The sequence below is a fragment of the Nestor notabilis genome, unplaced genomic scaffold (genome assembly GCF_000696875.1).
Source record: "Nestor notabilis isolate BGI_N333 unplaced genomic scaffold, ASM69687v1 scaffold12671, whole genome shotgun sequence".
Lineage (NCBI taxonomy): Eukaryota > Metazoa > Chordata > Aves > Psittaciformes > Psittacidae > Nestor > Nestor notabilis.
Window position 1 is genome coordinate 54,270 of NW_009913461.1, and position 12,512 is coordinate 66,781.

A 12,512-nucleotide genomic window follows, 5' to 3' on the forward strand; every position below is an offset into this window, starting at 1 on the left:
GGACTCACTAGAAAGAACAATTTGATTATTGGAAACTGGTGCCTTGCAGAGTATTTCTGTATCCCTGGCACTCACAGAAAGCTGCAAGTCTTACTTTGGGTCCCTGCTGCTTATGAGCCAAAGCACACATCTCAGCACTTTACCTTCATCTTAGTAACAACCTTAACCCTCCCAGAACTCTTGGCAACTCAGGCAGGTTTTTAGCCCTATTTTACAGGAAGACAAAAACCAAGTTATATCAAGTCGGCTGCTCAAGATCAAACTGGAAATCATGGGTAGAATCCAAGTCTCCCAAGACCTGCAAGACTGCTTGGCAATGTCACCTGTGCTGGCACCCTTCAAGTGCAGGTTTGGGAACTTTCAGGGAATTACCCAATAATGAAGAGGCTGCAACGATGCTTCTGCTCTTTGGAGCCAACTAAATACTGATTTCATAACGCGGTTTTTGGAAACATAAACATCACAACATTTGTTCCCTTTAACCAGAAATACTTTCTTATGCAATATTTCACACCTCAAAACACAGCTGGTTCTGAACACAGTTCCTCCCAGATTACTGTTTCTTTACGGTGTTGTTTTTTTTTTTTTTTTGCTTTAAAAAATAAATAAATAAAATTACATCCTCTTTTTTAGATAGAAGATTTGAGGGGAGAACCTCCTCTCAGAACTACATTCGTGTGGTGCCACATGGAAAAAAAATTCCAACATTATGGAAGATGTCCTAACGTGATGGAAGCTGTTGGGTCTTATCACTGTGGAAAGTGACTTCTGACCAGGTTTGTCAAGATTACAAATTGCTAGCACAAACCAGACAGGTACAGAAAAGTTGTGTCCTCCTTACAGCTTGAACCTGTAAACATTTGTGTACATGCTTGACTCAGCCCCACTGTGTCATCGCTGCTAATATTAAGGCAAGTAACTAAGTCTGCAGGATCAAAGCATAATTTAAAGTAATTATTACAGTGCAGGTACGGCAGGCAAAAGAGAGGAAAGAAGAGAGAATGAGGGAAAAAAAATGAAAAGCATGCAGCGGCAACTGAAAGATAGTTAATGCTGTGTGTTATAAAATCATTAGAAAAAGGAATTTTTGTCTCATGTAAAAATATACCCTTAAAGTATGCTAAATGATCAAAAGTTAAGCATTTATATTCTTTACCTAGTTCTTTTGATTTTGAAATAATCTGAGCTCCACCTGATGAATCACAACAGTCCAAAGAAGGCACTGAAAAATATAAGGAGAATAATTTCAACTTTTAAAAATGGTGACTTGATTTAAACTGAAACTATCAATTAATTTTTCTTCAAACAGTTCCGTTAAACTCCCTAATCTATACTGCTGGCCACATTTAGTAGCACCTTTAAGATAAAGTGCTTTTTGGTGTCACAGAAGATGTGACTTCAAAACAAGCCTGATACAAACGGAAGTTCTCTATTTGCCCAGAGCCAAGAATGGCACTGGAATGGCACTGAACTCTATGGTAAATGATCTCCTTCTACTGGCAAATGAATAAACTGGATCTACTGGATTGGGAAGTAACCTCTATATTAGTCATGATGTACAGGTTTTGCTGACCTAAGCATGAAAAATGGGAGGGATTTGTGAATTGGTTATTGACTGCTGTCCGATTTCCCCAAGGAGGGGCAAGCAGACTCCGACAGCTTCATACACAAGATTCTAGCTGTGTCTACGCTATTCTGTTTCTTACGCAACACATATGAGATGGGTGATACATCTGAGAACAGATGATACATGATTTGTTGAAGTTAGACAGGGTAATTCTTATTCAAGATAAGAATATTAATAAATGAAACAGCAGAAACTCAAATTAAAAAACTACAGCTTCAGGGAAGTGCTGCAAGAGTGAGACTGAACAAAAAATGATCAAAATGTCCTACAAAACTACGCTACTGCTGCTGTGGGTAGAAATGGTCTTCCCATCTGCCTTAATTACAGTAACCGTAATCATGCTTCATTGATCTGTGATGTGCAGACTAGACTTTTAATGTTAGTAGTGACTTTACAGAGATTATGTAGACAGAGTAAGTAAAGTGAAAATTAGAAGCTTCTATCTCATAAACATTGAGAAGTAGGATCAGAAAACCTGTTAGTTTGGCACAGTTAGTACCATTAGGCAAGCTTATCTACAGATTTTTCTTATTTTTGCCTACATATCTTATCTATGGTGAATTTAAGACCCAGAAAAAAATCTGGAGTTTTTATTTTGCATCTGTACACAAGATGAGACCACTGAGGCAAAGTATGTGTGGGAAGTTTCGAGCTTCCCTGACATGTCAGACCACGACACGTGTGCTGCTGCTGACCATCTCACACACAATATGGGAGTTGGGGGCAAGACTAGGATAAGCCCAAAAACTTCCAAGTAACACTTAAACTCTTTGCTAAATATGAGTATGAAATCTAGAGGATGTTTTCTAAGCATATAAACAAAAACAGGGACAGTGAAGGTCTGTCTTCAAAAACTAGTCCCTTGAAAGTTTTATGTAAGGTGTAACTAAAGAATAACCAATATTCTGTGCAACAACTAAATGAAAGTAGCCCATGAGAATTACTGAAAAACTGATATACAAGAGTGGAAGAAAAAGACAAGGAAGAAAATAAACTGGAAATTAGATTCTGAAACAGGCACTAAGCTGAAAAGAAACAAAAAATATGGGACAAGCTGCAGGATGGAAGATACTGAGCAGCACTGAAATGAAACAACAGAAAAGAAGCAGACTGTAAGAAATACTCAAACTGGAATAAGACATCATCTGTGTACTCAACTGGTTATAATTTACAAGATGTTTTAAGGCAGAGACAGCAATTACTGAATTGTGATCTTAGGTAAACAAAAAATTCAGAAAGACAGCTGTGAAAGGGAATTTGAAATCCTGATTTTGAAGTCAAACAACAGGGAGTGTTCTTCTGGTCCAGGTCAGATTGTGAACAATTTTAGCTTTGGAGACTGAATAGAGTTGAAATAGTCAAATAAACAAGCTGACAGTGACAGAGGTGAGGCCTTCAGAGACCAACTCACAAAACAAACAGTGTTTGAAGACAGTATCAAACAGACTTCCAGAAAAGGAGCTAATTAGAGTGCAGACTAGGGATTAAAATCAATAAAATGAGTAACAGAGAAACACAGTAGTTAGAGAAAGACAGTTCTCGGGGGGGAGTAAGGCGAACAAAAAAGAGTGCTTTCTGAGGCACTAAGCTGAAATTTAACCAAAATTATTATGCTTATTTGCAAAAGGGTTTAAACATGCTGAATACTGCACAACATTCAGTAGCTTCAGATTAAACAAAAAATTGCACAGAATACAATACAATGAGAAGAATCATAGTTTCCAAAAAGAAAGGTGATTGCCAATTGTAAGGCTGTAATAGAAAAGAACAATTTTAGGAAGAAATTAAATCAGCATAAGGGACAGGGAAATGTTTTATGTAAAACCACTACAATAACAGAGCACTATTCAATGACTGCATAACTGTATGTATGACCCAGGGATTTCTTCGTAGATACCGTAACTTACAACAGCATAAGAGTTGACAAAATAAATGTGCCAAATAATAAAACAAAATCAAAAGTTAAATTCAGTAACATACAGTGTTATGTTGCTTTTGTATCCTGTATTTGTAAAGTACATCAAATCAAGTTTCAGAATGAAAAAAAAATTTAATTCACAAAAACTATACAACTGAGGCTCCCAGCCATAATATGTGTACCACTAGCACTATTCAGAATCGCTGAAGTAGTAAGTGATATGAAGTCCTCACTGCCTCTGACAGCATGCTTACTTGAGCCACAGGAGGAATGCAGGCACACAGGCAGGTACCAGAAACTGTTACCAGGTCAATTGCAACTAAAGAAAACCAGGCAGAGCTGGTCCTTTTACCTCCTGCTGAGAAAACAAAACAGCACCAAGGAAGGATGCTGAAGTATGTGGAGGGAGAGAGGACGGGAGTAAGCAAGGAAGGAATGAAATCCACAGATGGGGCATATGACATACAAGGGCAAAAGAAAGACTGAAGTGATGGGTAGATGGTGGAGAACTGCTTGTCTAGGAGTGAATGTAGATGGGGAGATGCACACACCTCTTCTGAATGTGCAGGAATTACAACACAAAGAAAAAGCTGCTGCTACACTGAGCAGCTGCTAGTACCCAGCCACAATACTGCTCAAGCAATCTAAATTAGAAATAAATTTATACAGGCACAGCCAATATGCTGGGGGACATACATTATAACTTGAGATTAGTAAAAGGAACCTGATGAAATGCTGATCAGAGCTGATTATTTCAAAAGAATCTAGTAATGAAGGTTTATGGTATACTACTTTGGAGCAGATCTTACCACATTCTGACTTTTGATATTTATCTATATATTCAAGAAGGAAAAAAAACCCCAAATTATTTATCTTTCATTTCTGTTTCCTGAAGAAAATAACTCTCTAAGATTATGAGATATGATGAGACAGACCTCTTACAAATGTAAAAATTTCCATTTTCTGAAGCAAGAAAAATGGAAGCTCTTTCTCAATACCTACATGCTAGAAACATTTACTTGTTACCAACAGTACACCTGCAATGTTTTGGTAACTTACTAGGTTTAGGGGCTCTTGCTTCTTCTAGAAATAAAGCAGTTAAAATGCTTGTAATAATACTTGCAACACATCTGTGATATATCAAACAGAAAGAGCAAGAATCCTCCCAGTAAGAATCCCACAACATGGTACATTTTAGAAAGTTTTCTACTGTTAACTAACATTTGTTTAGTTTCTCTAAGCTCATCAAGTGCTGATTGTTCTCACTTTGAAACAAAAAACATAAAAAATTTTCAAAGGAGTTGTAGAAGAATTAATGAAAAGACTGAAATATTTCATATAAAAGTACATGCAAGTATTTCGATGAACATGCACCAAATGACATATTTAGACATGCAACTGTGCAAATGTACACGTGTTAAAGAGGTATTATATATACTGAGTCAAAACATGAAAGAATAAGCAGAGAAACTTATCTTACGAAAAAAGATGGTGGGGGGAACCAACCCTGCAAAGAAAGCTTGGGAGATCCCTAACAGGTCTTACAGGACTGGTTCCTATTCTTCAGAAGATAAACCTAAGCAACACAGGAAGGTCTAACTCAGGGACCAGTTATGCCTGGAAGTGAAACATCTCTGATACCATCTTGTGAAGTTTTTCCATCTCACATAGTATGAACTTTAATTATCTCTAAAAGGTAGCTCTGACAGCTTGAAAGAGAAAGGAAGAGGGAGTATTTCTTACTTGGACCTTTTTAAGTGTTCAGAGCTTATTATCAAAATAAACAGAAATCTGTGTTTTATCTGCAAGTTTCTTCTTTTTCCCACTTACAAAGCCTCGTTTTGAATTTGCGAAAGCAGATCTCAGGAATGAAGTGTCTTGTAGAAATACGTACGTCATTCTTCTAATAGTGATAAAAGTGGGATATTTGCAAGTGTTCCACAACCATGTGTAGTTGACAAGGGACCATATAAACTCCAAGGTCACATTAGTAAGTTACACTTACTGCCATGCTGGTATGACAACGAGCCAGTGCAAATGGCCATGAGATACTCTATGGAAGTTTTCTTGGCAAACCTCTTAACACATGCCTCATGCATGATATCTTCGATCTTGACCGGGGAAGCCAATCTTACTGGCATCTTCTTGGTGGATACACGTATTTCTTGAAATATTTACTTAGTTCTTGTACCTTCCTCCTACCATACTCTCATGAGACCCCAGTAAAACATTAATGTGAACACTAACACGCTATTATGCTAAAAACGGGTACAGGTGTCAACGCTCAGATAAAGTAGCAGTCTGAAGCAGAAAACACCATCAACTGACATGCAGCGAAAACAGACCTGGGATACCACCCTTGTAGCAAACCCATAAATCATGTAGTACACCAACCTAAGTGTTGACAGGCCACTCACAAAAACAATAACCAGTACCCACAAAACCAGATGCTATATCTGTGCTTAAAAACTGCAGTAATCTCAGCTCCTGAAGTACCACTGCTTCAGAACTGTAACACAGTCTAACAAGGAGGTTGGTGTGTGTGTATATGTATATATATATATATATATATGTATATGCGACAAAAGCAATGATGTATTGACAGCATGTACAACAGAAGAGCAAAGTTCATCAGAAAAAACTATGTATTTTAATTCACAAGAAAGTGGCAACTCCTGAGGAGGAAATTATGGTGAATTCTTTTAAAGATTGCAGCTACAGAGGGAAGCACTGGTCTTCAATACTGGCAGAGCTGAGTGAGTAGCATTAACAAAATGTGAGGGAAGAGGGGAAAAATGCTTGTATAGATTGTTGTCACAGCTACTGCTGATTCAGACAGCCTCCAAATATCAAAATACAGGTTTTTCTGCTTAGAACTGATTTTCTGATTCTTTAGAGAACTGGGCTTTCTTCCACTTGACAAAATGCGATGCCTTTTACCCTTCCAGAACCAAAAGCTTTCAGCTGTTTTCCCAAATTATCTTCAATACATCTACCCAGAATCCCCTGCTAGGTCTTCTTTGACCTTGCAGCCAATCACTAGAGAGTGTGCAAAAGCCGAGGACACTTCCACAGGCGCCCTTAAAATAAACATGAAAAATCTTACTTTTACCACGAGCCAAATCTCCACCAGAGCAAAGAACTGTAACACATTCCCAAACCTATTTATTGCAGTGTGCAATCCTGCCATGGGTTTCCGTTGTCTTCTTACCGTTTGTTGGTGGTATGTATGGCCTACAAATGGTACAGTCAAAACCCATATCAGCTATGTTTTCCACTTCCTCCTCTGTGTTTAAGTTCTGACAGATTGCATGCATCCATCTAGAAATTAAGTGGGGGAAAAAAAATACAATTTAAAGGAAATATGTGGTGTTTTAGGAGACCAAAATATCAGTATACGCTCCAAATACATGTAAAATATTAGTTTAGTTTAAATTCTTTTTGGAGAGAAATGATGAATCGGGTTATCCATATACAGTATTCCCCTATTGTGGTGTGTGTTAAATACTCTATATACAGTACCAGATTATCTATTTCCATTCACAGGAAGGAACTATTCATAAAACAACATCCAAGAAGCAAATACATCTTAGTACCGTAATTTTCTTCCTATATTGCAATCATTTTAACTACTTACTTGATACAATGTAATCTAGATTTAGCCTCACAACAATAATACTGTGAGGTAAATCAGTTTTAACCTTACAGAGGGGGAAGATGAGACAGAGAGTGATCCATCAATTCACCCAGAGTCGTATACTTAAGTCTGTGGTACATCTTGGAATGAACTACTACGAGACTTCTGAGACTCAATACAGCAGTCTTTACCACAAGACCACTCCCTTCATTTTTACACTTTTACATTAGGGGAAAAAAATTAAAATAAGCCTTAAACAGGAAAAACCTGTACATTATTAGAAAGCCTTACCGATCACATTGTCTACACTGAATTATAAGCTCTTCTTCCCTGTAAGTGCGATAGCAGATTGGGCAGGTAGACAAACTTGCACAGGGAGCACACTGTGTGTAATTATTTTGCCATTCACATCTTAAACCTGGTGAAGTTGCTCCACAGTGTCTGCACCAAACACACCTGCAGAACAAACAAAATGATCTATTACTTTCAGATCATAGGAAGATTATTTTGTGCCTTTAAAACCCTTCTACTTAGAAGGGTGAGTAATTAAGTTTTAGCTAACGAACCACTGGGGAAGGGGAGATTCATTTCAGGGCAAACTATCTGAACTGAATGAAAATGGTATTATTTAGATTTTAAACATTACCAACATTTTTTCCTCAGTAAGAATTCCCTTCAATCTGCAAAACCTGGTAGACGGGTTTTTGTAACAGTTCAACAGGTCAAAGGAGTTCCTGCTTCCAGTTGCCATTCACTTTGATATATGGAGACTTAACCATATGAGACATCTGTGTTCCACCCAAGTAAAACAAATGGTTTTCACAGGGTTTTATTTTGAGAAAGATTTTGTGAAGCACCCATTCATTTCTCCAGCTAAGCACTGGAATGAATGTTCCAATGAATGGAAACTGGATGTTTTATTTTTGCCTAAGAGTTTCAAAAGAAAAGTTTTGTCCACCTCTACTTAGTTGGGTTTTGGCATGAAGACACAGTATTAAGAGATAAGACTTTCCCTCTTAAATTGTTAACTGAATGAAACAATTCCAAAGTATTTTGTTTCCTTTGTTTAATACACCTGACTTAAACACAATTAAAACATTATAACAGTTAACTGACACTGCAAATACAAAGTGACAAAAGGAAACAAAAGAGGCCACTAGTCAGTATTTTTGACCCCAGAGCCAAACACACCATTTGCACTTCCAGCCGCCCTTTGGAACTGTCTGCAGGGGTGGATCTAAGCAGTATGTGTGGTAGCTGATGTCGCAGTCATCACAGAGAAGCAGTCTTCCTGGATCTGTTGCTTTCCCACAGGCTTCACACACTGTGCACTCCAGGCACCTCCAACCTTTGCTAAGCACCACTTTAGTAATCTGCAAATGGCAAGGTGAAAATTATTTGAAAACTGCTCTATGAAGTGTGATCGTTGTATAAATTAAGGTTTGGCTAGTGGAGCACAGGATGCTCTTCTGCGCACACTATCCACACCACAAGTAGCTGTTTAGCAATTGCTAATTAGACTTCCTGAAGCTTCAATAAATGGGAATGGATTAAAGAGAAAGAAACTGTAATTAATGACATCTGATACTGTTCCAGAAGATAATTTCTTTGGATAAACTAGCATACTAGAGAATATATACTGCATTGGCTCTATGTGTAGGACAGTTTATTCCTTATGGGAGTAACTGGTCCTGAAGGGATAAAGCAGAATGCAAGGCTGCTTTTTTTAGCTATGTAGTAAAGCCATCTTTTGCATAGATGTGCTCATATAATAAAAACAGTAAAGAGTGTATACTGTACATATTGCAATAAATAGCTTATTATGTGCTTGCTAAGTCATCTCATACCATTCAAATTTAATTTTCACACATTCTCTCCTAGGCTAATGAATGCAAAATGTATTAATTAACCACTCCAACTGCTGTCAATTCTGACAGCCAACAGACAAATTGAATCAACTAAACCTTATGCCCCTAGTAAATGAAGATGCAGTATAATTTTTTCCCTTGTTTTTAATTCTGCTTGTATTTAGGTTTTAAGCTTATATCTCAAACTGTTATTTTAACCAACTGCTGGATAATCAGTGCTATTTATGGTTGCAAAATTACAAAAAGGTTAATTTCTCTTGAGGCAATGCATACTATTAAATGACATTTAATTAAAGTCTTTCACAAGTCGCATATAAATAATGGTCACATTAGCTGATGAATATCTAACAAGTTAATGACTTCCTTAATTACCACAAAACCAAAGGCACCATAGTGCTATTAAAGTACAATATGAAAACAGTATAACCAAGAAATTTTTTATGTAACTCACCTTAATACTGACACAGTATGGATGGTAACACTGACCACACTGAGAACAGGCAAGCAACCTGCCCTCAGCACCTTGGCCAAAACTCCCACAAACCACACACATATCCTGAAATAAGACAGAAGAGCTGATTTTCAACACATGCCAGACACTACATTCTGGAAACACTGTAAAATCCAACTAGTTTGCTGTATAATTTAAACTACTAACAAGGACATTCATTTACTTTTTTCTAATTAAAAGCAGAGAAACAAAATAAAAACATAGTAACTATTATCCTAACCTGATGGAGAGTGAACTTGTCACTGTTAGAGAAGAGGACAACTGTATTATGCATCGAGTTTTCTTCCTCATCTTTGTTAGATGAAATATCCATAGTTGTGACCTATTAGAAAAACACAGAACATGAGCAGCAAGCACATCACATATTCTGAGACAGGAGACAAGATGAAACATTCTCTAAATATGTTACTTTTTTAATAAGTACCACAGAATACAAGCTTTGCAGGTATTTACTCATACAGTAGGAACTTTCATAAAAAACCTATCACTATCAGAAATTACTACATTGATTCACATTTTCACATCAGTATAAGCATCATCGCTATTTCAGTTTTACAGACACATTCTCTTCCTCTACTTTGTTCACCTTCACACATCACCCCACTGCATTTTAAAACGGAAATGGAAGAGACATCTCTGCTCTAGAACTCTGAAGTTGCCATTTACTTTACAAGTCAAAGGTTCAGATTTCTACAGGAAATTGTGGTAAGTGATGTCCATTTTGTTTTTATAGCAATTTACCTAACTCAGTATCCTCTGTTCAGTTAAATATTAAGAATTTGTTTTAGAAAACTCAGCTCCTCTTGAAGCACAAGTTTGCACTTTGTAACATCAAAATGATGATGTGAATGCCTCCAATTCATTAAGGTATCTAAGACTAGACTGAGTGGAATTCACCTGCATGTTTAAAATTACCTATTTGCTTATAAATCTTGACCATCCAAAGCTTTAAAAGGGAACAATGACAGAGACATTTTCTCCTTTCTAAGATCATAAATACCAGAGTATTCCAAGAAATTATTATACAGGAAGCAAAAAGTAGCACAATGCTGCAGAACTCAAACAGATTGTGTAAGAACACAAAAAAGCGGCTACAAAGAGAGGCTGAGGAATTACTTCATAAAGACATAAAAACATGAAGTGAACATGAGGAACAGGATGCCTTTCAAAATCTGCAGGGCTGACTGATAACCAAACTTTAAACAGAATGTTCAAAGACGACAACTCCACAGGAGGAAAAAAACCTATAAATTTTTTGCACTCCAGATTTCCAACAGTTTTTCATACCAAAATCCTCCTTCTTATGAAGAGCAAACCAAGACTTGTATAAGATTTAAGAGTTTTAAAAGCACTTCAAGTATGAAATAGTTTAACTATCAACTGAAGTGAGTAATGACTTGCTCAGAATCATTTCAGCACTGTATGGGAGACAGCAAAACCATTTTCTCAAAGGTTTCTTGAGGAAAGCTGTGTACTGTCCTAGAGAGTATCTGACAACTGATCACAAGACAGAACTTGCAGCCACATTGATATAACCTCTTGTTAAAGAAAGAAGGAAGCTTTAATCATGGTGAATCGTGATCTATCAGGGCTCACTGAAGGAGTCACCAAGCCTGGGGAAGGGGAAACCTAACTGACATAACTCCATTACCAAATTCTTTTGGCAAAGTCTTTCACCAATGCTACTAGAAAAAAGGTAAGCTGACACAGAATTAGGAGAATGGTCTCTAGATTGACACAAGACACAAAATAAAGAGTGGGAGAAAGTTATTAATTTTCTATGTGGGAGAACAGCAGTAGTGGAAATCTGATAGAGGGAATGCCTGCTAACAGGCCATGGTGTTCAACAGACTCATGCACAATCTGAAAAATCAAGCAAGGAGCGAAGTGACAAAACTTGCTAACAGTATTAAGATATTCAGAGTAGTAAAACCCAAAAGACAACTGTGAAGAACTGCACAAGAACTTCATAAAGCTGAGTACTGGCCTATAAAATGGCAGAGAAAAGTTCTCAAAGAAAAAAAAAATAAATGTGACAAAACAGCTGATAGGGATGATCAAAAAGATGGAAAACCTTGCATACAAGAAAAAACTTGTACTGGGATTCTCCAGACTAGCAAGGAAAGAGCAGAAAGAAAGAAAGAAAAGGAGGAAAAATGACAGATACCTATAGAAACTGAGCGATATGGATGGAGGAGATGAACAGAAAACAAGTCTCCACTGCCTCTTCGCTAGGAGCACAGGCAATGAAACCAACAGGCAGCAATTTAAAACAACAGGCTGATGAGTTGTAGAACCAAAAAAGGTTAACATGGTTTCCAAAAATTTTTAAAAGCCAACACAGGCTGCCCAAGACAAAGATACCACCTCCTGTTCAGCAAGTCCCCACGCCAAAGACTCCTGAAGTGTCTCATTCTCTAAGTTTTTTCTGTTTCTGCATTCTTCCCCCAGTGCTCAGTTTTGGTCCCCTGGGCCAGAGAACCTTTGATCATGCTATGGCTGCTGTTACATTCTTACGTGCAAGTCTTGCTCTCCCCTTTTGCCAGCATGTTTGCCACCCGAGGAAATAGAAGGAATACTCTAATAATCCCAACACTCGTCCCTTCAAGTGACAAGGTCAGTGTAGAATTGCTTCGGATCCATTAAGCTACCATCCTCTAGTTCTTCATCACAAACACTTAGTAACACACAGGTTTTATCAAATACTTCTGCTTTTTAGTGCTCTTTGGTTTTATACAGTATTTTAATACAAGAATTATAGCCGAATAAAATTATGTTACATTAACAGACTGCAGGATGACTTAAAAGTAAACGTTCTTACCCCTGGAATGACTACAGTCCCAACTCCATTTTTCAGTTTTGATCTACCTCTGCCACCTCTTCCTGAAAGACCTGCACCACGTGGCCGCCGTTTCCCTGGGAATCCTGATCCACGGCCCTATTCAATATAA

At 37.5% G+C, this 12,512-nt stretch overlaps 1 protein-coding gene across 1 annotated transcript in view; it reads right to left on the reverse strand.

Annotated features, from left to right (window-relative positions):
• The window catches only part of LOC104412482 (histone-lysine N-methyltransferase 2C-like), a gene marked incomplete at its 3' end in the record, with an annotated part of 87,303 nt that overhangs the window by 54,185 nt on the left and 20,606 nt on the right, over positions 1–12,512 (reverse strand). Inside the window, 7 exon segments of the mRNA XM_010023216.1 lie at positions 1,157–1,222; positions 6,757–6,866; positions 7,474–7,638; positions 8,374–8,555; positions 9,502–9,606; positions 9,782–9,883; positions 12,383–12,499. Coding sequence (XP_010021518.1) covers positions 1,157–1,222; positions 6,757–6,866; positions 7,474–7,638; positions 8,374–8,555; positions 9,502–9,606; positions 9,782–9,883; positions 12,383–12,499 — 847 coding nt within the window.